The sequence below is a fragment of the Molossus molossus genome, unplaced genomic scaffold (genome assembly GCF_014108415.1).
Source record: "Molossus molossus isolate mMolMol1 unplaced genomic scaffold, mMolMol1.p scaffold_m16_p_1, whole genome shotgun sequence".
NCBI classification, from domain to species: domain Eukaryota; kingdom Metazoa; phylum Chordata; class Mammalia; order Chiroptera; family Molossidae; genus Molossus; species Molossus molossus.
Window position 1 is genome coordinate 161,879,824 of NW_023425344.1, and position 26,150 is coordinate 161,905,973.

A 26,150-nucleotide genomic window follows, 5' to 3' on the forward strand; every position below is an offset into this window, starting at 1 on the left:
TTTGATATCTGTGTACAAGTCTTTGTATGAACGTATGCTTTAATTTTCTTGGGTAAATACCTAGGACAGAAAATGCCTGAATTCTATGGTTGGTAATATGTTGAACATTTTCAGAAACCATTAATTATTTTCAAAGTAGTTTTGCCATGTTACATTCTTACCATCAGTGTATTTCTTCTTTGTAGACGGATCTATTCAAATCTTTTGCCTAATTATTTTTTTGAGTCACTTGCGTTTTTATTATTAAAATGTAAAAGTTCTCTTTTTTTTTTTTTTAATCCTCACCCGAGGATATTTTTCCATTTTTTGTACAGATAGAATGGGAGGGAGAGAGAGGAAGGGAGAGAGAGAGAGAAACATCGACGTGAAGGGACACATCAAGTGGCTGCCACCCGCACGACCAACCAGGGCCGGGGACAAACTGCAACCGAAGTACATGCCCTTAGCAGGAACCGAACCCGGGTCTCTCTGGACCTCAGGCCAACGCTCTAACCGCTGAGCCAAACTGGCCAGGGCTGTAAAAGTTCTTTGTATGTTCTAGATATAAGTCCTTTATTAGATGCATTATTTATAAATATTTTGCCCTGTTTGTGATTTGTTTGTATAGTGTTCGAACAGTCATTTTTAGAGTGAACCTTCTAGTTTTAATGAAATATTTGACTACCTTAAGTTTACAAATTTTTTCACGTATGTTGTCTCATAGAGTACTACAGTTTTATATTTAGTTCTATGATGTATCTTGAGCTATTACTATTTTTTTTTATTTTTGTTAATCCTTATCAGAGGATGTTTTTTCATTGATTTTAGATAGAGTGGAAGGGAGGGAGGGAGAGAGAAACATCTGTGTGAGAGAGACACATTGATTGCCTCCTGCACAACCCCGACCAAGACCAGGGATTGAACCTGCAACCCAGGTACATGCCTTGACCAGAACCTGCAACCCAGGTACATGCCCTTTTATCCTCAGGCCGATGCTATAACCACTGAGCACCAACTAGGGTTTGACTTAATTTTTTAGTATAAAATGTGAATTATATGTCAAGATTTATTGTGTTGCATATGGGTGCCTAATTGTTCTAGCATCTTTTGCTGAAAAGGGCTATCTTTTCTCTATTGAATTGCCTTTAAACACTTTTATTAAAACAATATCTAATATCTATACACATATGGGTCTATTTTTGGACAATCTATTTTGTTCTGTTTTGAAAAATATATTTGTCTATGACAATACCACACTGACTATATTACTGAAGCTCCATAATAAGCCTTTAAGTCAAGTAGTATAAGTTCTTCAGCTTTATCTTTATTTTAGAAAAAAACATTTTTTTTTAGAATGTCATCATTACTACCTGTGGCTTTTAAAACTTTGCTACTTATATCAAATTTTTATCTAATCCACTCTGGTGTCTTCACTACCCATGCCAGTGCCTTGCACATAGCAAGTGCTCAATAACTATTTGTTGAATTAAAAAAAAGAGAGAGAGAGAGAAAAAACATTTTTGGCTATTCTAGATTTGTTGCATTTTACATTCACTTTATTATCAACTTGTCCATTTCTACCCCCAAAAAAGCTTTCTGTGATTTATGATTGTAATTGACTTGAATTCATAGATCAATTTAAGGAGAAATGACACCTTAATAATATTGAGTTTTCTGATGCATTTGTTAAAAAACAAGAAAATAGGCCCCAAATGGAGTTTCTTAGGCTAAGCCCCCGTCACCAAACTAAGACTTTCTAACAGTTTCAGAAATCAATCAGAAATCATCTGCTCAGCACTAGTGAGGTAATTTGCCTGTTAAATCCCTGCAATCCCTTAAAGAAAAGTGAACTTGCCACAACCAATCTGCTTTTTTTGCCTAGTGTAACTTCCTTGTTCCCACTCCCGTATGCCTGTCAGTATTTCATTTTATACCGCTTTTCCAACCTCCTTTTGATATGCTAGATTGGATGCTGCCCAGTTCATGAATTGTTGAATAAAGCCAATAAGATGTTTAAATTTTACTCAGTTGAATCTTGTTTTTTTTAACATACTACATAAATCTTTTCCCATTTATTTTGGTCTTCTGCAACTTCTCGTAAGATTATTTTTCATTGTTCACAGCATAAACCTTGAACATCTTCCCTCCAACATATCCCAAAGTATTTCATACTTCTGATTTTGTTTTAAATGGTATTTATTTCCCAGAATATGGAGATAAAATTGATTTTTTTGCCTTGATCTTATATCTTGAAGCCTTGCTAAGGTTATTTATTCTAGTAGCTTTTCTTTGTAGATTCTGTAGGATTTTGCAACACAGAATATCAGGTATTCTGAAAGTAGAGATTTAGTTCTTTCAAAATTGGTAATTGTTTAAATTTGTTTTTTTACCCTTTTACACTGGCTAGAACCTTCAGTACAATGTTGAATAAAAATTAATAGAACAATTATCCTACTTGTATTCCTAATTTTAGATTTAAAACATTCAGTATTTTGGCATTGAGCATGTACATTTTTTAAAAGATGCTCTTGCTCCAATTAAGACAAAAATATTCTATTCTAAATTTGCTGAGAGATACTATAGGATTAGATGTTGGTTTTTCTTTCCTTTTTTTATTTTTTATTTTTGTAAATGCTCACCTGAGGATATTTTTCCATTGATTTTTAGATAGAATGGAAGGGAAGGAGGGAAGAGAAAGAGAGAGAGAGAGAGAGAGAGAGAGAGAGAAACATGGATGTGAGATTGAACCTGCAACTAAAGTATGTGTCCTTGACCGGAAATAAAATCCAAGACCCTTTGGTCCATGGGCCAGTGTTCTAACTTCTGAGCTAAACTGACCAGAGCAGATATTGGCTTTTTCAAGTGCTTTTTCTACATCTATATGAATAATCATATATTTTGTATGAGTTTGTTTTTCAGTCTATTTATGTGATTAATTACATGACAGTAGTTGCAATTGAGTCAGTTTCTATTTGAAGTTTTATCAACTTTTGCTTTATTTATTTGATGTTCTGTTATTAGGTGCATCTCTATTTGAATTTTTGTCTTCTTGAAGAATTTGACCACTTATTATTATTATTATTATTATTATCTCTGGCGATATATTTTTGTTCATAAATTTACTTTGATATTCATGAAATCACTCCTATTTTCTTCTGATCGACATCAGAATGAGAAATCTCTATCATATTATTTTAAATTTTATTTTTGAATTTAATATATTAACTCTATTACCAGCAGTATATTATTGTTAATCCTTATTTTTTTTTGGGGGGGGGGGGAGGTGTGTGTGAAAATTAACAACCACTCACATTTTATTTGTTTGTGATTTTTAGTGTTTATCTTACATTTACATATTCATTTTTAACTTATCACTCTATACATTCAAGTAATATTTGTCTCCTCACTTATATAAGAACAATCTGATGTTATACTCTCATTTCCCCAACCCATGTTATGTGTCACTTATTTTATTTCTACTTCACTACAAATTATATACCATGTTATTATTGTTTTTGTTTGAAGTGTTCTTAATTTTATTTAAGGTAAAATTCAACTTCACTTAATTAGAAAAAGATTTTCATTTAGGAAAAACTATTTTATGCTTATCCACCTATTCATAACTTCTGATATTCTGTATTTGTGTAGAAACAGAACATAGAATTATCATATGACCCAACAATTTTACTACTACAAATATACCCCAAAATTGAAAACAAATGTTCAAGCAAAATTTATATATGGATGGTCACAGCAACATTATTCATAGTAGCCAAAGGTTAAAACCTAAATGCTCATCAGCTAATGAAGGGATAACTTGATACATCCACAGAAGATAATACTGTTCAGTTATAAGAAGAAATGGAGTACTGATACATGCTGGAACACGAATGAACTTTAGAAGTTTGTTTTTTTCTTTTTTCTTTATTGATTTTAGAGAGAGAGGAAGGGAGGGGAGAGAGAGATAGAAACATCGATGAGAGAGAACATTGATTGGCTGCCTCCTGCATGCCCCCCACTGAGGATCAGGCCCACAACCTGGGCATGTGCCCTGATGGGGAATTGAACCAGCGATATTTTGGTGCATGGCTCGACACTTAACCACGAGCCACACCAGCCAGACAACAGATGAACTTTATAAACATTGTGCTAAATGAAAGAAGTCCAACAAACAAGTTCATATACTATATGATTTAATTTCTATTAAATATCCAGAGCAGGAATAGCCACAGAGTAAGAAAGCTGTGGTTGCCGTGGGGTGGAGAGGATGAGACAATGAGGAGTGACTACTTAATGGCTAGGAGTTTACTTTGGGTAATGAAATATTCTGGAACTAGACAGTAATGACGGTTACACAACATATTGAATGTCCTTAATAACACTACGTTAAAATGGTCAATTTTATGTGCAATTTACCATAATATCAAAAAAGCTTGAGATCATCATTTGATTCTTAATATATTTTTTTCTCATTTTTAGTATATTTTGGAGTGGAAATTAAAGAAACTGTGTTATAGCACGTTTCTCCATGTATCTAACCATGTTCCACTTAATGTCAGAGAATGGATAAGGACAAAGGATAACTGGAGGTCCCTTAACTCTCTGCCTAATTTTATAAATGAAGACAAAGCCCTAAATAAATCGTGAGACATCTGACTAACAATAAGAATTCAGGACCTCTAACTCCTAGTTTACTATTATTTTTACTATTATAAAATTCTGCTTCATACTAGCAAAAATATGTATATATAGATTATTTATATTATGGATATGTCTTTGTTGATTGAGTTCCCATTTTATTGGATGTATTTATAAATTTTGTATTTGCTATAACTAAGTTAATAAATGAGACAGTTGAGGAAAATAGATGGGGAATGATTTACAAAATGAAGCAGAAAAAAATAAGAGTAATATACATACTGTAAATCTATAAAGGTTTTTCTAGAGGAAGGCTGAAATGTAGTCTCAGCCTTCTGGGATGTGAATAAAAGACAGAAACTGAAGTAAAAGTGCAAAGTATCTCTAAGATTAAAATTGTGTGTGTGTGTGTGTGTGTGTGAGCATTTATAATATATTTGCATTTATTGAATGAATGTTAGAGGGATATGAAAAATGCTTATTTATCTGCCAATCTCAAACTAAACTAAATCAAAGATCCAAATAAAATAAATTTTATTTCATCACAAATGTGTCCTTACTGGTATGTGTCTTAAGCAAAGAAAGTTAATCTTTTGTAATCATTAGCTACTCATGAAATTAGTAAAAGAGATTTATCACACTCCTTCCACAAAAGACAAGTACTTGAAATTCTCTAAAAACCCTGGATCTTTCTTCTGAGCTTTGGTCTGTCTTTATCATTTTATTCAATACATGTCTTGGAAAATGTTAGTGTTAAAAATTAATCTAACCTTAAGAAAGTACTCTGCATTCAAGTACTATGTTCTTTATCCCTGATGGTCCTCTATTAACAATGATACTTACACCATGGTCCTCTCTTTCCCCATCGCCAACCATTTGTCTGAAGAAAAGTTATGTATAAAAATTGCAAACTTACTGCCTACATACACAGCATAATTATATCTGGGAGTCAGAATAAGTAATAAAATGACCTTTTATAAGCAAGAAAAGCCTGCACCCAGTTCTGAACTTTACAACAACTGAGAGATGTGAGAAGGAATTACAGTATAGAAAAGCCAGAGAAAGGATAAAAATCACATTCATAAAGAATAATAGTGACTAGTACTCGAATTTTTCGCTGAGTGATAAAAATGTTGAGGGGGTCACAGGGTAATGGAGTGTTAAATACTAAGTTATTTTTAGAAAGAACAATGAACATAGACTGAGGACTAAACAATGGCCAGAGTCATAATTCAGAATTCGTAGAAGAGAGGTACTCATAATAGAAATTGAAATTACTGACCCAGTGGAGATTGAGAATTTATTACTCAAAAAAGAAATTCATTATTCTTAAGATAGGTGTGCTTCAACCAATAGAAAGGAAGCTGGAATATAAAACACTTCAAGTTGTTTTCTCTCCATGCAATTGGTTCCATGAACTTATATAATTTATTTACCTCTAAGAAAGAGCCACTCTGTTGTTTTTTCTGTTGAAAATTTTTCCATTAAATTTTAAGAGGATCTAACTGCACATCCAGCACTAAAATATTCATTCTTTGTGTATTACAGAATGTACTTTTATTTCAGCATTACATTAGTTTACCATACAGAAAAGTGTCTAAGTTACTTGCAGGCAAATTTTTAAAAATGTTTGTAATACTGGATTTTACCAACCTACCATGTTCTCAGCAAATGTCACAAGAAATTGTCAAATATCTTGTTAAACATTATTAAAATGTCATTATTAAAATGACTAATAATCTTGCCTTACAACAAAGTTGTAGAAGATAAAAACATATTTACAATTCAACCTCAATTATATTTAAATTGTTTTTTTGTTTATACTAGACTGAATCTTATAAGGCCTCTCATAGCCTATCCAATTGATGGTTTTCTACTTAGGACATTCACATTTAAGGTCATTCAAGCAGAATGGAATTACTTTGGTATTTTAAAAATTCTTTTAAAACTTATAAAAGTTATTTTTCTCTTTAATTTTAAGACTTTCAAAAACATTTTTGTGGGTTAATGTGTCTTCTTTTTATTGTTTTAAATATTTTCTTTATTTTGTTTTACTTTTTCTCCTCACCATTTGTCCCTTGATACCTCTTCCACGCCACCCGTCCCCTCAGTGACACCTCAGTTAATCAGAATCCAACTAAACAGAACTACAAATTATATCTGTAAAAATTTTAAAGAAAGAAAAAGTTTGGTGTAAAAGACAGCAATAATGTGAACCACATAAGGTTGAGTTTACACTAAAATGAGGCACGTTTACCTTGTCCATCCACAGAACACTATAATGAGAATTGATATTTAAACTAAGAGACTGCAGGCACTATAATATCCTCCAAAATTAACAGTGCTCTCATTATCTTCACCTTATTACTCTTGTTACGGTTAAAAGTAGACTAATAAATTTTTGGAACGTTTAAAACATGAGCGTTTCTGACTAGAACGCCACCAACTCACCAGAAATAAAACTGAATTAAAGAATATTTTATCCACTAAGAATTCCGAATAACTAATGATGTATTTATCACAGTTTACCTGAAAATATCACAACTACAACTTATACTGCCATTGTAAGAATACAACCTTGGTTCTTGAGTCCCATCTGTTTTTTTCTTTCCCATTTATACTTTGTAATCATTTTCAAAAATTTCATACTCCCAGTCAGGAGAGGAAAGGCTATCAGATATGCCCATTAGATCATCAGAAGCATAACGCAGCTGTTTATACCACCGGCCAGCACTAACGGTACTGGGCAGGTCTAACAGGACTCACTCGTTTGGTCCATCTGCCTCCAGTGGCTATTGATCTCTTTGCCACAGTCTCAGCTAATCACAAAGGAACCAATAGCCTTTCTTCTGCTTTACCTCCATCTGGGTTTCTAATTTGCTGGTTGTCATCTATTTTGGAATGAAAACCAGAATTCAAGCCTCTTCAAACTGTGTCTTAAATAATTAGACTCATAATGAAAGTTTTATGGTATTTTCATAACTTATAAGCTATGAGCCAAATTTGTAAGCTTTGCAATAGTCTTCCTTGGCTACTCAGATGGGTTGTTTCCTGTTAATTTAACATAGTAAGGATTTGGGGTAATGTTCAATTAATGACATCTGGAACAAGAAGTGATTATTTTATGTGCTGTGTGTTCATAGGCGGGTCAATTTCATAAACATCATTTCTGTGAATGTCTTTCTAACTAAAAGCAGTAACTCCAAATGGGTTATCTATTCTTAATTTGTTTGCTGATGATATGTTTAGAGATACTAAATTTAAAAATGTGCTTGATTATGTTTCTGAAAGGAAAGAAAAGCATACATGAAGAACAACATAGTCATAGCATCTAAGTTAGAATAGAGGACCAAAACATCATGTGATATCACTGGACAAAATATGGTCCACTATTTGGATGATGTTCACTTTATTCAAATTCAGGCTATCGTACAAATGCTCTCGAAGTTGAAACCTATGCCACATGGCAAAGATTTGACCAACTCCTGGGCAGGCAAACAGCCAGCCCGGCAGATGGACACGAGCACTTCCAGCCCAGGGTGTGCTTGCTTCATGCCCAGCAGCCGTGAGGTGTATATTAAGGCCATTATTCCCTGATGGAAAATTCAAAACATCTGTCTATTTGGGGCTGCTGTTTACCAGATGGAAGCTTGTAACAACTACTAAAATAACCAATACTTAAATGGCTTCTTAGATGATTAAAAAGCATCTTTTATGGTTGAATGTTAAGATGAAGGTTATTAGTCTTATTCATTTAGGACTTTTTTATCCTTAAACATTTCTAAAGATAACACAGAATACAACTTAATATTTGTTCAGTGGCTTTCATTAATATAATAGTCTGCTTTCATTAATATAATTGCTGAATCCTAGCTGCTCTCAGGAACTGTTATTGTTGGGAATAAGCACACTAAAAACCTGACATAACTGATACGAGATAACTAAATATGCATACCTCCTAGAGTGTTTCTCCAATATGTCCAGATTATCCAGTGGTGTTAGGGCCCAGTTCACCAAACTCACCACATTAATCAAGAGTTCCCAGGTAGCCCTGGTCAGTTTGCTCAGCAGTTAGAGTGTTGGCCTGTGGAGTGGGGGGTTTGATTCCAGTCAAGGCCATGTACCTCTGTTGCAGTTCAGTCCCCGGCCCTGGTCAGGGTCCTGAGGAAGGCAGCCAATCGATGTGTCTCTCTCACATCGATGTTTCTCTCTCTCTCTTTCTCTCTCTCCCTCCCTCCCTCCCTCCCTCCCTCCTACTCTGTCTGAAAATTATTGGAAAAATATCCTTAGGTGAGGATTATAATAATGATAATGATAATGATAATGATAATGATAATAATAATAATAATGAGGTCCCAGGTATAGCCACCTATCTGTGCCCAAGTCCAAATTCTATTGTTCTGACTACAGGAAAAATAAATGAGTTGATAATCTATTAGGCCTCCATGTGTATAGGACCCAACCAACTTGCTAGCCCTTTGCCCCAGTGATGGCAGGGTCAATCCACTGACCTTGCCTCATTATTATTTTTAATATTTAAGAAAATGAAAAATAGCTCACCCTTTGAGAAATAGTTTACTAGATTTAATTAATAACTACAAGCAAGTTCAGTCTGAGTGTTTGGCGGTTACCACATAATGTTATAAAATGCACTCATAACTTTACTTTATGATCTTGAGTCTCTGTGTTTTATTTTGATCTTGAGACCATATGCACCCACAGTAATTCTTTTCTTCCCATCAACTGGCAAATAATTTGGTAAGTAATAGCACAAAGCTAAAAAGGATATCCATGCACTTTAAATTTAGGAGCTGCCTGGAGTTGCTGTCTGTGCCTTCCTCTCCTTGCTTCAGTAACGATGCTGCTGTGCTTCTTAGGTACAACAAAGCCCTTCATAGCAAATGCACCTCTGGTCCTCTTCATTAATGAACAACCATTCCAGCGTGAAGCACCGTTGCTTCCAGGCTCCTCATCCCCAGTGGCCGGGGGGCAATACTAAAGCAGCCTGTAGTGAGGAAAGTGAGGAAGGGGAAGAAGAAAATGCAGAAAAATATAGACCCTGCTTCTTCCTTACAACACACCTGTGCTGGGTACACCTCACTCCCATACACAAAGCAACATGGCATAAATATTCAGGATTGATGTAGAGACCTGTGCTTACATTGATAGCCTTACAGCTATGAAGCAAGAAAGTTGTGACAGCCTTCCAGCCATGTTGCTGGTGGGGTGTTTCTAGACAATGGATAGACTGTTTATGGGACATTGCAGAATCTCATCGTTAAGACAGTGGAGGCAATGGGTTACTGGATTTAGGTAAGATTTAAGCAATGTCTGCTTTACAAAGTGGAGGATCTGGAATCTCAGGGTAGATAACAAATCCTGGAGAGACCTCTTGAGATGACTTGAGAGGAATAAAGGGGAGATTCACATGAGATGCAGGGAAGCCACAGCTGTGAAAACTTCCTAATAATAGCAGAGCTGCTGCAAGATGACAGCTGTTCCAGGGGCAGATGTTGAGAGTCTGATATGTAGTGCTGGTTAGCAAACAATTGGTTTCATCAAAGTTTATACTCAGAAATTAGCTGGACAGCTTTAAGTTCTAGGTAGGAGATTCAGGAATCAAGGCAGAAACTGGCTAGACAACTGATAACCTTAATCAGACTCAAATTATTTTGGGATTGAGGGAGTGATCTAAGGATAGAATCAATGGTAACTCCCTGCTGACAGTTGAGAAAGACAGATTAGCTGGTACAAAAATCTAAAAATAATCTCACTCCGTGGGGACACCAAGTTCTGAGCTAACAAACTCACTCATAATTCAAGACCATTTGGTGGTCAATCAGAACACAGTGTTCTAGGTGTATTATTATTTTTTTTATTATTATTGACAGTAATACAGATGTCTCTCCTTTTCTCCCTTTTTGACTCCCTCCACCCAACCTGTGCCCTACCTAGTTCATCACATTATTATCTGGTTCCATGGGTTATGCATATATGCATATATGTTCTTTGATTAATCTCTTCCTGTCCCCTCCCCCCCCCCACTGAGCTCTGTTATTCTGTTCCATGCATTCATACCTGTGGACCTATTTTGTTGTCATTGAATTTTGGTCATTAGATTCCGTATATAAGTGAGATCATGTGATATTTTTCTTTCTCTGACTGGCTTATTTCACTTAGCATAATAGTCTCTAGGTCTATCCATGCTGTCTGAAAGGGTAAGAGCTCCTTTTTTAACAGCTGCTAGTATTCCACTGTGTAAATGTACCACAGCTTTTTTATCCACTCATTTATTGATGGGTACTTGGGCTATTTCCAGATCTTAGCTATGGTAAATATTGCTACTAAGAATATAGGGGTGAATATATTCTTTCTGATTGGTGTTTCAGGATTCTTAGGACATATTCCCAGAAGTGGGATCCGTGTATTGTTATAAAAGATAAGTATTTGACCTGAGATAATGTCTAAAAGATCCTGAAAAGAGAATGTAATATGGGGCCATGGCAATTTTAAGAAAACATTTTATTTAAATATTTAAATACATATGAATGTATGCATAGAATATTGGCTCAGTGAGGGACAGTGGTGTAGTGACCTCTCCAGTGACCCGAAGAGGGCAAGGCAGGATGCTCAATTCTTAGTCCACTAGATTGCTTTCAAATGGAAGTAAAAACAGAACAGCACAGGACTCCAGAACTGTGACACAAAATAGATACCCGAGGACCAAACAGCTGACTACAATGTATGACTTAAAGCCACGTGTCACATTGCCAAAGTTTTCATCAACCTCTTGAGATTAATGGTTCTAGAAACTTGGTGGAGCTATAATGAAAAGTGAAACAGGTCCATTGACTCAGGTGTTAGAATATATTATAAAGACTGAAAACAAGAGGAGTCCAATATTAAAGATCATCATCATCATTATTATTATGAACAAAATTGTAGTTACAGGTGCTTTTCATTAAGCTCTTCCTATCATTTGAGTTTAGAGGCCATCACTGAGTATTTTTCTATATTTAATGCATAACACTAAAGTCCTGTGGGCACTACAATGCTGCATGAGTTTGTTAGATATAATTAGAAAAATCAGTAGTTTGGAAAAATAATGACGATTATGTAGCAAAACATTTGGCACTCTGTTAAAGTTTTAAAATGTCCATGAACATTTAGAAAAGTGAGGTGTGACAGCTCACTTTGTACAAACTTTCCTGCATATTTAAAATACAGCTCACTGGTCTAGTTTATCAAACATCCATTTATTCTCATTTTTAAAAAGAATTTGTGAATTGTAAAATGTGAGTTGTTTTTTATTTATACTGAGGTCATACACAAACCCAGTCTATTAAAACCTATACAACATAATTCCAAAATAAAATCTCTGGGCTTGTATAATTTGTACAATTAAAGGGATTCCAACTTGGGGTATTATTCTGTTGCTGTTGGACAGTAACTGCTTCTCTAAGTATTACTGATGGACAAGTTCAGAATATTCCTATTTTGAATATTACTAGGTCATTGTTGAGAATAGGGTGATTTTTTTACCCAGTAGGAATTCTATAAATTCCCTCACATACAAATCTATTGGATTACTTATTTTTCCCTAGGTGACAGAGAATAGCCCGTTGGATATTCTGTTTGAATATTCTTATACCAGCTCTGCATCACAGTTCTGGGTTATTCAACTCTATAGTCTCAGTCCTCATCTCAACATGAAACAGCCTTCATGGGATAGATTCCTGTAGAAAATAGAAAATCCCCTTTCCTGATAGTGGAATGTACATATGGATATATGTATATGTAATACTGTGTATATGAACATATTTATATATGTATGCATAAGGCATAAATTTTACATATGTGGTGCTGCAAGGTTTTGTAATAGGTATAAATTTCACTTAGTAGTGATTATATACCCACAGTGATTATATAAAATTCACTTAGTAGGAGAGTATCTTTGTGCAAACTCAATGTAGTTATTTTGTTAATAAGCAGATTCACTGTTTGCCCCATTATCGATGATAAGCCTCCCTCCAGAAAAGTGACTTTGACACCATCATTGTAAACAAGCTAGAATTTTCTTCAAATGGAATCCCTTGTACCCACTAATGACAGAATCTGTGGGAAATTTACTTCACAGCTCTGAAAATTTTTGTGTCATCTTGACTTTTATGTCTTCAGATTTTTTTATTCTGCTTTTCAGATTGCTTTGCTCATTCCTGTAAGCTTATTGCAGCTCAGTAAATGAATTTAGTTTCTCAGTTAGGCTCAAGAGATCTATTCTTATAACCTCTTCTCATCTTATCTCAATTCCTTTGGGGTTGACTACACTTATTCATTGCTCAGGTATTATCAGGGGATTTTCACCTTTTCCAAGGGCTATCAGAGGTGCATTTTATGAGATTTCGATACTAATGGGAATAACTGCTATTTTATTATGTCAGAGCTTACATGGATATTACATTGTATTTCTAATTATTATTCTGAATATAGCCTTTGATTAAAATATTTCCTTTTTATTTCACAATAATGCTTTAGATATATGAATTGAGTTAATATTCTGTTATACAGTTCTATCCATAGAATCAAGCTTCATTGAGTTATGATAACCTAACATATATTCTTCCTTTTTTCAGTTAGTTCTCTGTAACTTAATGCCTTCAGAAGGTGAGCAAGATAAGGCTTGAAACTGCTCCTTATCTAATGGAATTCACTGGAAACTCTGATAAGTTTTGAAGAGTGTGGAAATAGTTATCTAAGGAAGAGGAGGCTGGAAAGTTATCAAATATAATTCTATTTATTACTCAAGCACTTTTTGTCTCTCACTTTCATTGATAATTTATTTTTGTCTCATTTATTCACTGCTGTATCCTCTATGCCTACATCAGTGCTTGACACATAATAGGTGCTCATTAAATATTCAAGGAAACAATAAATGAATGGGTGCATAAATGAATAGTTCTGAAATGACTTTCTAAGATGAATCAATAAAAATAAAATATTTTAGGGCTGAATATGTTTGCCAGTACAGCATTGTTTCTGGAGGTTCTGCATATTACCTTAGTGTTCAAGACCTAGTCTGGTCAAAAGACTCCGATTCAAGTCATGCATTAGTTATTATCTGTGTGATCTTCAAAAGATTCTTACATTTTATGATTCTGCTTTTTTCCATCTTTATAATTATAATGTATGTTTCATGAGATTGTAAAAATTAAATGAGATAATTATGTGACAGAACTTATAAATTATAAAATACCAGGTGCATTATGACTCAATATTTTAGAGAATTCCTTCTAGCCATTTCATGAGCCATAGAATTTACTTATTTCTCTTTCATGAAATACTCTCAATATGTTGGCAACCTTTTTAGACAAAAATATCTTGTTCTTGGATACTAATGATCTCATATGATGACTAACTAGTTACCTAAAATTTAATATATGCAAAAAAGTCCTATTTCTGAGTACCATTCTGTAGTATATCAGACAGTAAACTGAAGTCACTGTCCAGGAACTTCATAATAGTCATATATATTTTTTTTATATTACAAAATAGTCTAACTCAGATGTATCATTTTCTTTCTTTTGACTAGTGTAAAAATCTCCTAAAGCATTAGCTGTTTAGAAATAACCAAATAAAATTGAATTAGCTAGAACATCCATCTGTTAGTTCATGAAATAATGTATAATTATATCCAAACTAATCTAATATTAAAAACCATGTAGTGGAGAAAAGGATTTGGTTTCCAAGCCTGCCTCTAAAACCTTAGGCAAGTTACCTGACATACTTGAAATTTAGTATAAGCATTATAATACCTACCTTTTGAGTGGTTGTAAAGATGAAATGAGAAAGTATATGTAAATATATCAACCATAGTAACAATCTTGTAGAAGACATCCAAATATAATCCATCCCTTTCATTCTCATTCTCTGCCTCATTTTCTTTTAACCTTTTATTATGTTAGTTATGCACAAATGGGTTAGTTTTTAAACAGGTTAGCTAGACATTGTTTTAGGGTAAAAGAATAAAACAAGATGTTGACTAAGAACACTTTATGTTCCTCACATTTATCTTGACCACCACAGTCTCCAATTCCTATAATTTTCAAGTAAAATAGTTACACGTATTTTTATACATAATTATGTCATTATATTCTCACAAAACTGTAAAGTGTTGTCACTACAGAGATGAAGAAATCAGAATTCAAAAATATGATAAGAGAAAGAAACTAGCAGTAATGAATGAGAAAGGTGGTAGGCATAAAGACATGATACTTTTTCAAAGAGATAGAACATCTGCCATTTTGTCCTTGAGTTCTACACTTCAGGCCTTTAAAGATGTGAAATAAGTTCTAGGACTTAAGATCATAAATAGCAAAGGCTTGAAGAAGACACAGTTTAATTCTCTTCCTTCTAGTGAAAAGGAGATGACTCGGTTGGTATGGTAGCTCCGTGAATTATCAGAGACACCATCTCCTGCTAACTTTGTGCCTTTCCATTCTTAGACTAGGGGGTTTCTTCTCAATGCAGCATAATAACCTTAGACACTGTCTGAATTCTGATCATGAGCGGGTTGGGGAGGATACCGAAATAGCACATGTGCCAACTGTGGCACATCTCTTAGCAACACTCATCAGAGTGTCACCCAATAGTTTCTGCTCATGTACTGTCCACCTAGAATTACAAGAGAAGCTGGAAAATTGCCAGTTAACTGAGCACATTGCTACTTAGAATAAAGTCAGAATCCTATTACTAAGAACAACAGTAGCATTGTTGTTGTAAAGGCAAGAAGACGCTGCCTCAGGAGACTAATGTTTATTTACTAGAAACCTGATATATTGTGGGACTTGAAACAGTGGCATGAAAAACTTCTATCAAACAGCATTAAGGGAAATAATATGGCTGTCAGCTACCCCCCTAGTCAATCAAGTCAGGCACTGTCCTTTATCAGTTCAGACTTCTCTGCATTACTGTGGTTTATTTTTCTCCACCATTTAGCATCTTTAATAAAAGTGACAGAAAAACGTCATTAACTGTAGTTTAGTTAACCTTATCTGGTAATTAATAAAAAATTTTCTCCTTCCATTTATCATTTAATTACAGAGTTAGATAATACTGTTTATGCTGGTTTTTATTATTCATACCAACACAATTCAGTTTATTTATAAATTTCTAATAATACATATTTACAACTAAGCTATAACTTTCAATATTTCTTGAATGTAAATCAATGATTTAAAACTTTTGTTTACTTATTTGGTCATTTTTACATTATTCACTAATTATCAATGTTTAGTTCAGCAATATATTTACCTAATAGTAATAATATTAATAATAATAGTAAGAGGTATCATGTTTCTTGCTTACTCTGTAAGAGATGTTTTAACAATAGTCTTTACAAAAACCATAAGGGAGTACTGTCATCCTAATTATATAAATGAGGAAACTTAAATTTAGGGAGGTTAAGTAATCTTCCCAAGGCCACACATCTAGGTAAAATTGGAGCCAAGCTTTGGATCTAGGAAGGCCTATACTGTTAAATATCAAAGGACCCTACGTCCTGATGGCTCTAAACCTCTAACCGAACTCTAGAAACACTATTTCCAGGTTTCTTGTAACATGATAAAATAAATCATGATTGCCCAGCCAGTGTGGCTCAGTGGTTGAGTGTCTACCCATGCACCAATGGGTTGCCAGTTTGATTCCCAATCAGGGCACATGCCCAGGTTGTGGGCCTGATCCCCAGTGGGGGGCATGTAGGAGGTGGTCAATCGATGTCCTCGCTCATCAATGTTTCTATCTCTCTCCCCACTCCCTTCCTCTCTAAAAATCAGTAAAGATAAAAATGTTTTTAAATAATAAAATAAATCGTTATTGTCTAGGCCAAATTGCCATGATATCTTGCTCTTTGTAGCAAGCTTATATACAAATATCTGTGAGAAAAGAATCAATCAATTTTTATAGAGCATAGGGTACAAGAATAATTCTAGAACAGTGTAAGACAAAATAGTTTTTGTTACAAATTTCATAAAAACTGAACAAATATTAGGTCACCAAAAATGGAAATATACTTGAACATATTTGAACAAAGTATTTTTTGTCATTTGAAATGTGTTAGTGTCAAATATTTTATAAGGTTATAGGTATTACTTATGCTTATCAGCACCCATATATTTTCAATTAAAGTCTAATGGTATTAATCAACTAGCTAGATTTTAATTCATTTCAGTGTGGATCATCACTTTTCTTACATCTTTGCTACCTTTATTCCTGAGATATTTTGATGTGTCAACCAGTAATCACAACATAAATGTCCTTTGAGTCCTGTTTTTAATGTAACACAGATATAACTGAGTTGCATGAGAACAATTCTTAGATGACAATTATGTTCACTACAAGCTCGGAACAGTCTTTCTCTTTGTTGATTTAACAAGTTCTCTCTGCCTTTTTTATTTTTCTTCAAGTAAATATTTTAATGCAGATTTTTTTAGACATCTTTACTTTTTTTTTTTTTTTTTTTAACCTTTTTATTTTTTTTATTTTTTTTTATTATTTTTTTTTAATCCTCACCCGAGGATATTTTTCCATTTTTTGTTCAGGTAGAGTGGGAGGGAGAGAGAGGAAGGGAGAGAGAGAGAGAAACATCGACGTGAAGGGACACATCGAGTGGCTGCCACCCGCACGACCAACCAGGGCCGGGGACAAACTGCAACCGAAGTACGTGCCCTTAGCGGGAACCGAACCCGGGTCTCTCCGGACCGCAGGCCGACGCTCTAACCGCTGAGCCAAACCGGCCAGGGCTAGACATCTTTACTTTTGATTGTGTGCATGTGCACTCTTTTTCTCTTAATTATCTTGGAATTCAGTGAATCCTGTCCAGGATCTATCTTGTCATTTTGGGATTTAGAATATGTTTGATTGTTGTTGTTTTTGTCTAATGACATTATTTTCATTGTGATTCCTGTTTCATAGGTTCGCTTTGCTTACTACATAACAGCTAATATGTATGATTATTTGATCTGTTCTCCATTGTCTGTCTCCCCTTTTTTTGCTATTTTTTTTTCTCTATTTTCTATGTATCCTGAAAGTGTTTCCCAAGTTTATTTGTGTATTGTTAGTCTGCTATTTATTGTCTGATATTTTCGTTGCTGCACTGTTGGTCTCATTATTCTTTCTCATAATCGAATCCTGGTTCCTTTCTATTTTTCCCTATTGTGGTTTGAGAAGAGGGAGGCAATGCGCACAGTGGATAAGCACACAGATGCTGAACCTTCTGCACGTACCAGCTGTCTCCTAGGGCAAGTTACTGAACTTCTCTGGACACCAATTCCTTAACTTTAAAACAAAAGAGTAACAGCAATTTCCTCAAGAGTAGTAAAGATAGATGAGTTAATATATATAATGCTATTAAAGAATGCCCGGCACATCGTATTACTATATAACTGCTATTGCTAATAGGGACAATGTACCCCTCTGTCTGCAACTGTTAAATTGTGCACAGTTAGTATTTACTTATGTTTCCTGAAATAATGATTCCAGAGAAAGACTTTTTTTAATAGGGCATTTAGAAATTAATTTTTCTTCTTCTTTTTCTTCTTCTTCTTCTTCCTTCCTCCCTCCTCCTCTCTTTCCTTGTCCCTCCTCTTCCTCTTCTTCCCTCCTCCTGCTCCTCCTTCTTTTGGTTGGAGAATGTTTGCATTACATTCTCCAAGAAAGTTACCTTGTATATAGAGAGCTCTATCCAACCTGGATTTAGAAAGCATAAGGGAACCTTCTTAGTCCTTCAATAAAATCCAACCTTGGATTAAGAACATAGAGAGACTCTTCACAGAAAGAGATCTTATAGTTCTAGCTCAGGCCCTATAATATCCATTCTTCTTTTTCATATGCTCATTGAAACCTGCCTTCACATAAATAAGACACATCAAGTATTGTTCTAGGCACTGATGCCTCTATTTTTGGAGCTTAAACATTGAAGTTTGGAGAGGATGATGACGATATACAGTTGTTCTTGGGCATCTACAGGAGAGATTGGTTGTAGAACCCCCACTGGTACCAAAATTCATTGACGCTCAAGTCCCTTATATAAAATGGAATAGTGCCCAGCTGGTGTGGCTCAGTGGATTGAGCATCGTCCCATGGACTGAAATGTCCCAGTTCAATTCCTAGTCAAGGCACATGCCTGGGTTGCAGGCTCAGTCCCCAGTGAGGGGAGTACAGGAAGCAGCCAATCAATGTTTCTATGTTTCTATCCCTCTCTCCCTTCCTCTCTCTCTCTAAAAAAAAAAAAAAATCAATAAAAATATGTTTTTGAAAAAGGCATAGTAACCTATATTTGCATGTAGCCTACAGCAGGGTGTGCCTACATATCACTTCATTTGCCTGGATACAGAGTAGTGCTAGATGGGTGGCAAATTCGAGTTTTGCTTTTTGGGACTTCCGGGTCTTATTCTGTTAACATTTTCAATTTGTGGTTGGTTGAATCCATAGATGCAAAACCTACAGATACAGAGGGTCATTGGGTCAATTATAATAATAATATTATTATTATTTTTCATCATTAATTAGTGCTACAGAAATATAAAACCAGACAATGGAATATAGAATGAATTTAGGGACAGGGTTGACTACTTTAGAGAAATGGCCATTAAAAATATCTTAAAGGAGCATCATTTGGGGTAGGAACTGAGTAACAAGTAAGTGCAATGGTGGAAACACCTCTGCAGGGGGCCTTTCAGTGTCTGATATAAAAATGAGTCTTCCAGGCTCACTAAGGCAAAATGAAAAAGAAAACCAGTATGGCTATAAAATGGTCAAGGGAGAGAGACTAGCCAAGAGGTCAAGCAAGATGTAGGAAAGAAATCATGTAGCAAATTGCAGATAAGAAAAAAAGTTGCATTTTATTTTAGATGCCTATGGGAGTTTGATGCAGGCTATAATCATTATGTTTTTTATATGGAAATGTGATTATAATTGCAAGTATGGAAGTATGGAAAACCATTAAGAAGAGTGTTATTACCATTGAAATGAGAGATGGTAACACAGAGGGGTGGTAACAGTAAAAATGTTGGAGGATAAGTTATGAGCCTATAGGAATGCAAACAGAACTAATACAGAAGGGGGCAAGGCTGATCATATATAAACCACACAGGTGCAGACACAGATACATATAGATATAGATATAGATAAAATAGATACATAGTATATAGACAGATGATAGATAAATTGATAGATGATGATAGATAGATAGATAGATAGATAGATAGATAGATAGATAAAGAGATAGACAGATAGATATACACACATATTTCTTATTAATATATATTCATGTATTTTTCAAATACTGATTAAATCCTTATATTCCATAAAAGAACTCTAACACAGGAGGTACAATAATAGTCTAAGTAAGAGATGACTAAAACCTGAAATAGGGTCGGGAAAGGAGAAATTGAGAGTAAATACTAATGCTAGAAGAAGTAAAAAAAAAAAAAATGTTAGGGAGTAGTGATTGATTATATTGGGGATTGGTATGGGTTGGTCAGACAGAAGAGAAAAACAAAGCTTAGTCCAAGATTTAGAGGCTGTATGCTTTGAAGAATAGTGCTATCATGAGAAGAAATAGGCAAGCTTAGAAGGGGTGTCAGTTTGGGAGAGAAGGTCATGAGTCTTGTTTTAGACACACTGAACAGAAGTAACGGGAAGATAAGCAATGGAGATGCTTTGCATTCTTTGGGGATATGGTGCCCTCACTCAGGGGAGAACGAGATTGTAGGTGTAGACAGGAGAGTTATCTGTTTAGAGGTGATGGCAGAAGCTATGCAAATAAGGTCCCAATAGGAGAAAACCAAGAAAGGATCAGGGAACAAAGACAACATTTCTACAAGCCCTCTGACTCTTCCCTTTCGGTTCCTTTCCATGTGCTCATAAATATCTAAGAGCCAACAAAGAAGTAAATCCGGCCTGAATTAGTTTTTAATTCCTGTTTCTCATTTCTGCTTAAAGTATAACTTCCACCAAATTCATGTTCTTTATAAGCAAGTATAAACAAGAGGTGTGTGGTGAGTGGATTTTTCTTGTTAATTTTAATATGGGCAAGCAGTGCTTAAAACATTTTTTTTTTTTTTTTAGTGAAAGCATTTATTTAGCAAACCTCTTTTAAAGTCCACTTCTTTGTAACAGCAGCTTGTAAAGGGAGAACTAAACTGGTGTGCAAAATTTGATTTGAACTATGATTATTTTTCTCAAAATAAAAGTGGACCTTTGCGGACTTCTGACAGTCAGCAGTAATTAAAATATGTATTTTCCAATGGAGTCAATTCCACAATTTCAGCTTACCTTCTTTAACAGCTTTGGAAAAAATGTTGCTTTATGGTCTTCAGCTTTATGGTTTTCAGTCACACTGTGTCTTGATCTCTCAAAAATGATGGTGCTGAAAAAATCAATAGAGATGATCTGTTCTTTACGTTATCTTCTAAACTGAAATCTCTCAGATGATATTTATTGTGTGGGTCTCAAACTTTAAAGTACATCAGACTCACTCATAGTGCTCCATGGAAACAGAGGTTCTGGGGCTCTGCCCCCAGAGACCTGGACTCACAAGCCTGGTGGAAGGCAGGAGCCTGACTTTACCACAAACACCCCACTCGATGCTGATATGTCTCAAGAACCACAGTCTATTAAAGATTGATTTATTGAATCTTCACAGGCTGCCTAACATTGTATACAGTGACATAACTAGAACACCTGAAAAGGTGACTTTGTTTAATCATCAATTCTGCAGAGGATTTTCTGCTTACATAGGGGCAGGAGAGATTTAGGCTTGATTAACGGTCTCTAGTTGAATAGTTTTTACAGTTGACTAAATGTGGATATCATCATCCTGATATGCTCTTTGTTTAAGGTAGATACTAAGCGTGGATGATGTGGCTCAGTGGTTGAGCATCAACCCATGCACCAGAGTAGAAGGTCACCCATTTGATTCCAGGTCAGGGCATATGCCCAGGTACTGGGCCTGATACCCAGTGGGGGGCATGCAGGAAGTGGCCAATTGATGTTTCTCTCTCTCTCTCTCCCTCTCTCTTTCTCTCTCTCTAAGATCAGTAAAGAAAAAATATTAAAAGAAATGAGGTAGATATTAAATTACCTTCATCCTCACAGCAACTCAATCTCATTTCTTCTTCACATAAGTTCTCTTTCAACCATTCATTAAATTTCTCAAAAAATTCTACTTTCATTACTATCACAATGGTTACATGAATTTGTCATGGGATTACTTTTAAACCCTAAAATACTGCTTTTAACATAAGGTGATTATTACTCTGAACCTATATGTTCAAGTTAAAAACATGTAGAACATATGGATAATAAGTAGACCCAAATGAATATTATCACCTATAATTTCTGTATATTTTCTTAAATCAATATATATATATATATATATATATAAATGTGTCACTAGGTGATTTTGCCTCTGTCAAACATCACAGACTGTACTTACACAAGCCTGGATGGCCTACTACACACCTGTGCTATTGGGCATTTCCTGGTGCTCCCAGGCTACAAGCCTATATTACAGGTTACTGAACAAAACAACATGAGTTCCATCAAGTACAAGAGAAAGTCATGCAATCAAGAGACTCGCTAAATGTGGGGTGCATGAAACTACTGTTAGCATAACACCCACACTGTTTAACCACAAATATTTTTGTAAGCAGAAAGAGTACTCTAAAATAAGGATAAAAATTAGGGTCTAGTAAATACATAAACCAGTGACATAGTCATTTATGACCACTATCAAGTACTCTGTGCTGCACCGAGCTACACGTGCTATATCTTTATACAACGGACCGTGTATGGGAGGTTTGTTTACACCAGCACCACTGCCAACTTGTGAGCAATGCATGTCCCCATGTGTTGTGATGACTATGGTGTCACTAGGCAATAGACATACTTCAGCTCCATTGCAACTTTACGGGACCACATCATATAAGTGGTTGGTGTTTTACCGAAATGTTGGTACGCAGCATATATGTCTACATACAGGCATACCTCAGAGATTGTGGGTGTGGTTCCAGACCACTGCAACAAAGCCAGTATAACATTGAAACAGGTTGTAATCTTTTTGATAGATATCATATGCATCAGAGATTTATGTATATGAGTAAAGTATTTAGAGCAAGAGCAATATTTTCCAATCAATGTTCATAAACCTATCATTTATTACCAGATAGTCAGGCAATGTTGCAATTTTAAGTCTTCTCTAGCTTTAAGGGATTCAATAATTATTACAGTTAATAGGTTGAAAAGAGGAAAATATGAGTTTTCTACAGGACCTTTTCTTAAGGCTTTTTAAAAGTCTTTTTAGAAATCTGTTCTTTCAATGTCATACCACTCACAGCGAAGCCCGAATTGAAATGGTCTGTGGCAGCTCTCTGAAGTTGTTAAGCAACTATGTGAGGGGATGTGTGATTTTGGAGGAGCTTGCATTTGACACAGCCTAAATTCTCAGAGATGCTGTGAATAGATGGTCGAATTCAACTGGCATTTCATATTCGGGAGGAAAGATATATTGAGTGTGAGCTAAGTTACTCAAGGATTTAATTCACACCTTTTCTTTGTGGTGTGCACATTTCTGCCCAAATTGAAGTGTGCCTACAAAATTTCTAATATATATGAATGGGACACTGAAATGGAAGACAACTGATCAGTTGTGCTTGAGTTCTTTCAGAGCAACTGAAAAGCATCTTGAAGTAGCTCAACACAAATGGAGGTGCCTCTCCTGTTAAGGACAAGTCACCTGGACTTGAACACAATTCAGAGATTTTGAAATTTTATTTTTTTATTTTATTTTTATTTATTTATTTATTTTTTCATTTTTATCAGAGACTGCATGAAGTCTGGTTTAATTTGGTCTGATTATTTGCATACACACAACAAGAATAGCAATTAATCATGGCTCTCTTTTTTTTAATCCTCATCTTTTGTTCAGATAGAGCGGGAGGGAGAGAGAGAAAGAGAGAGAGAAACATCGATGTGAAAGGGACACATCAAGTGGCTGCCACCCGCATGACCAACCAGGGCCGGGGACAAACTGCAACCGAGGTACATGCCCTTAGCGGGAACCGAACCCGGATCTCTGTACCGCAGGCAGACTCTCTAACAGCTGAGCCAAACCGGCCAGGGCGATTTTGACAATTTATACAAAGCTATAAACCCTCAATCTTTTACTTTGCTTCCAGAAGTTTGCTGATGTTCATAAGAACAATATGCTTCAAAGAAACACTGGGATTATTTGACAGGGGATAAAATTAGGGACACCTGTCCATGATACATTATTTAGTTTATTATCCGGTATTGTCATGAAACACAAAGCCAAGATTTTTAAAATAAATTTTTGAGTTGTATTTATAGATTCTTAGAGCACTTCACTTTTATTTATTTATTTTTTTTAGTTTATTTATTTGTTTTTTATCCTCACCCAAGGACATTTTTTCATTTTTCTTTCAGATAGAGCAGGAGGAAGAGAGAGGAAGAGAGGGGAAGAGAGAGAAACATCAACGTGAAATGGACACATTGAGTGGCTGCTACCCGCAAGACCCAACCAGGGCCAGGGACCAACTGCAACCAAGGTACATGCCCATAGCAGGAACCAAACCCAGGTCTCTCTGGACTGCAGACCGACACTCTAACCGCTGAGCCAAATGAGCCAGTGCGCACTTCACTTTTGTTTACCAAACAGCTTCTCTATTACATTCCAGTGAAGCCTGGCCAGTGTGTCTCTGTGGTTGAGCACAGACCTATGCACCAAGAAGTTGCTGGTTCAATTCCGGGTCAGGGCACATGCCCAGGTTGTGGGCCCGATCCCCAGTGGGGGGCATGCAGGAGGCAGCCAGTCGATATTCTCTCTAGTCGATGTTTCCATTTCTCTCTCCCTCTCCCTACCTTTCCCTCTAAAAATGAATAAAGGAAAGAAAAAGATTACAGTGAAAACCTAAATTTGATCCATAAAGCCCAATTCTTTTCATTCAAGATATAATCACTAGACACCTAACTAAATCAGTGATGGCAAACTATAGAAACATTGTCAAAAAGGATATCATATTATTTTGGAACCATGCTTCATGAAGCTATAAAATGTAAAGAGGTAAATAACAAATATAAAGAACTTACATTCATCTTTAAGTATAATATTAAAAAATTAAACAATTGCTTTAAAATCTTTGCCTGATGACTGAATCCTAATAAATTACATGTTTATTCATTATCTAGAATCCAGTTAAAAGTCTGTGAACTACATTTTAGCTGTAAAATTATTCAGTTGAGTTTATAGGGTAAGAGTAAGCATTTCCACAATGGGGGAACAAAAGGGAGATCCGTCTCCTGATGATGTATTCTAAGTCTACTTCCCTGATAGAAGCCTCAGTGTTTAAGTGCAGGTCCCTTCTTATTCTCTGTCACAAAGCTCCCATAAATCTCTAGACCAACAAACTGGCTCTTATTCATACAGTACTGCCTCGCAGCTATGCACTCTAATTAGTCAAGGTCATTTAAATACATTTTGCATGAAGCACCTAAAGCTCAATGTGCCATTTTGTTTATTTATCAAATTACTAATCAATATGCTACACCACAGTTACCACCAGCCTTCAGCTACCAGAGAGTGCTACATGAATTAAAATTGTCCAGGCTGTCATCTGCATAAACAAAATTAGTGGATGCCATTATTTTTCATGATAGAGAGCAATGGAATGGGTTTTAAATAGAAATGAATCAGAAATGAATCGGTATTTTACATAAGCTTAAAATGCTTCATTTTAAACTTTAGCAAACCTAGTATTAAACGGGCTTCGATTTCACTTTCTCTCTCCAACATATTACCTCCACTCTATTGGTAAAGTAATTTATTCCATCCTCTGTGGAGAGCCGGGATCTTATTTGCCAGCGTATTTATCTTCCCTGCCACTGCACTGCCTGTCATTCATCTGCAGTCTCCACAGAGGACCAGACCTGTACAGAATTGCAATTAGGATTGATTCAACTAAATCCAGGCCACAGAACTGATGCCGACAGGGTGACCTCAAGAGAATTTAAGATGCTGGGTTAGAAAATACACACACACTTTAGATCCACGATTCATTAGGTTCTCCGTGTACTTATTATACTTTGGACCACAGTAGACATTTAAAACAGTATTTTTGGTACTACAATGGAAAAGTAAACTGCTTCTCAGCAGTTTTGAAAACCTACAAAAAAAAAAAAGAAAGAAATTTTATGAAACTTGAGGTGTAAGCAGCAGTTTGTAAGGAACAGAAATCTAATTTCCACTGAGTTTGTAGATCTTAAGCTTTCTCGATTTATGCAGAAGAGAAGTAGAACGCAAAGCAATTTAGATAAAGTTGCTCTGTTCTCACACCCTTGTGGTGATGTATCTTCAGCAGTTCCATCATAATCACCAAAACAGCACCACCTAGGTGTCAGTTAAATGGTCTAATAGCCCAGCCGGTGAGGCTCAGAAGTTATCTATTCATGCACCAAGA

General features: G+C 35.4%; 1 protein-coding gene across 1 annotated transcript in view; it reads right to left on the reverse strand.

Annotated features, from left to right (window-relative positions):
- LOC118617367 (E2F-associated phosphoprotein-like) overlaps positions 1-26,150 on the reverse strand; it is a 135,603-nt gene that overhangs the window by 39,937 nt on the left and 69,516 nt on the right. The window contains 3 exon segments of the mRNA XM_036243309.1: positions 20,950-21,043; positions 22,565-22,692; positions 25,733-25,856. Coding sequence (XP_036099202.1) covers positions 20,950-21,043; positions 22,565-22,692; positions 25,733-25,856 — 346 coding nt within the window.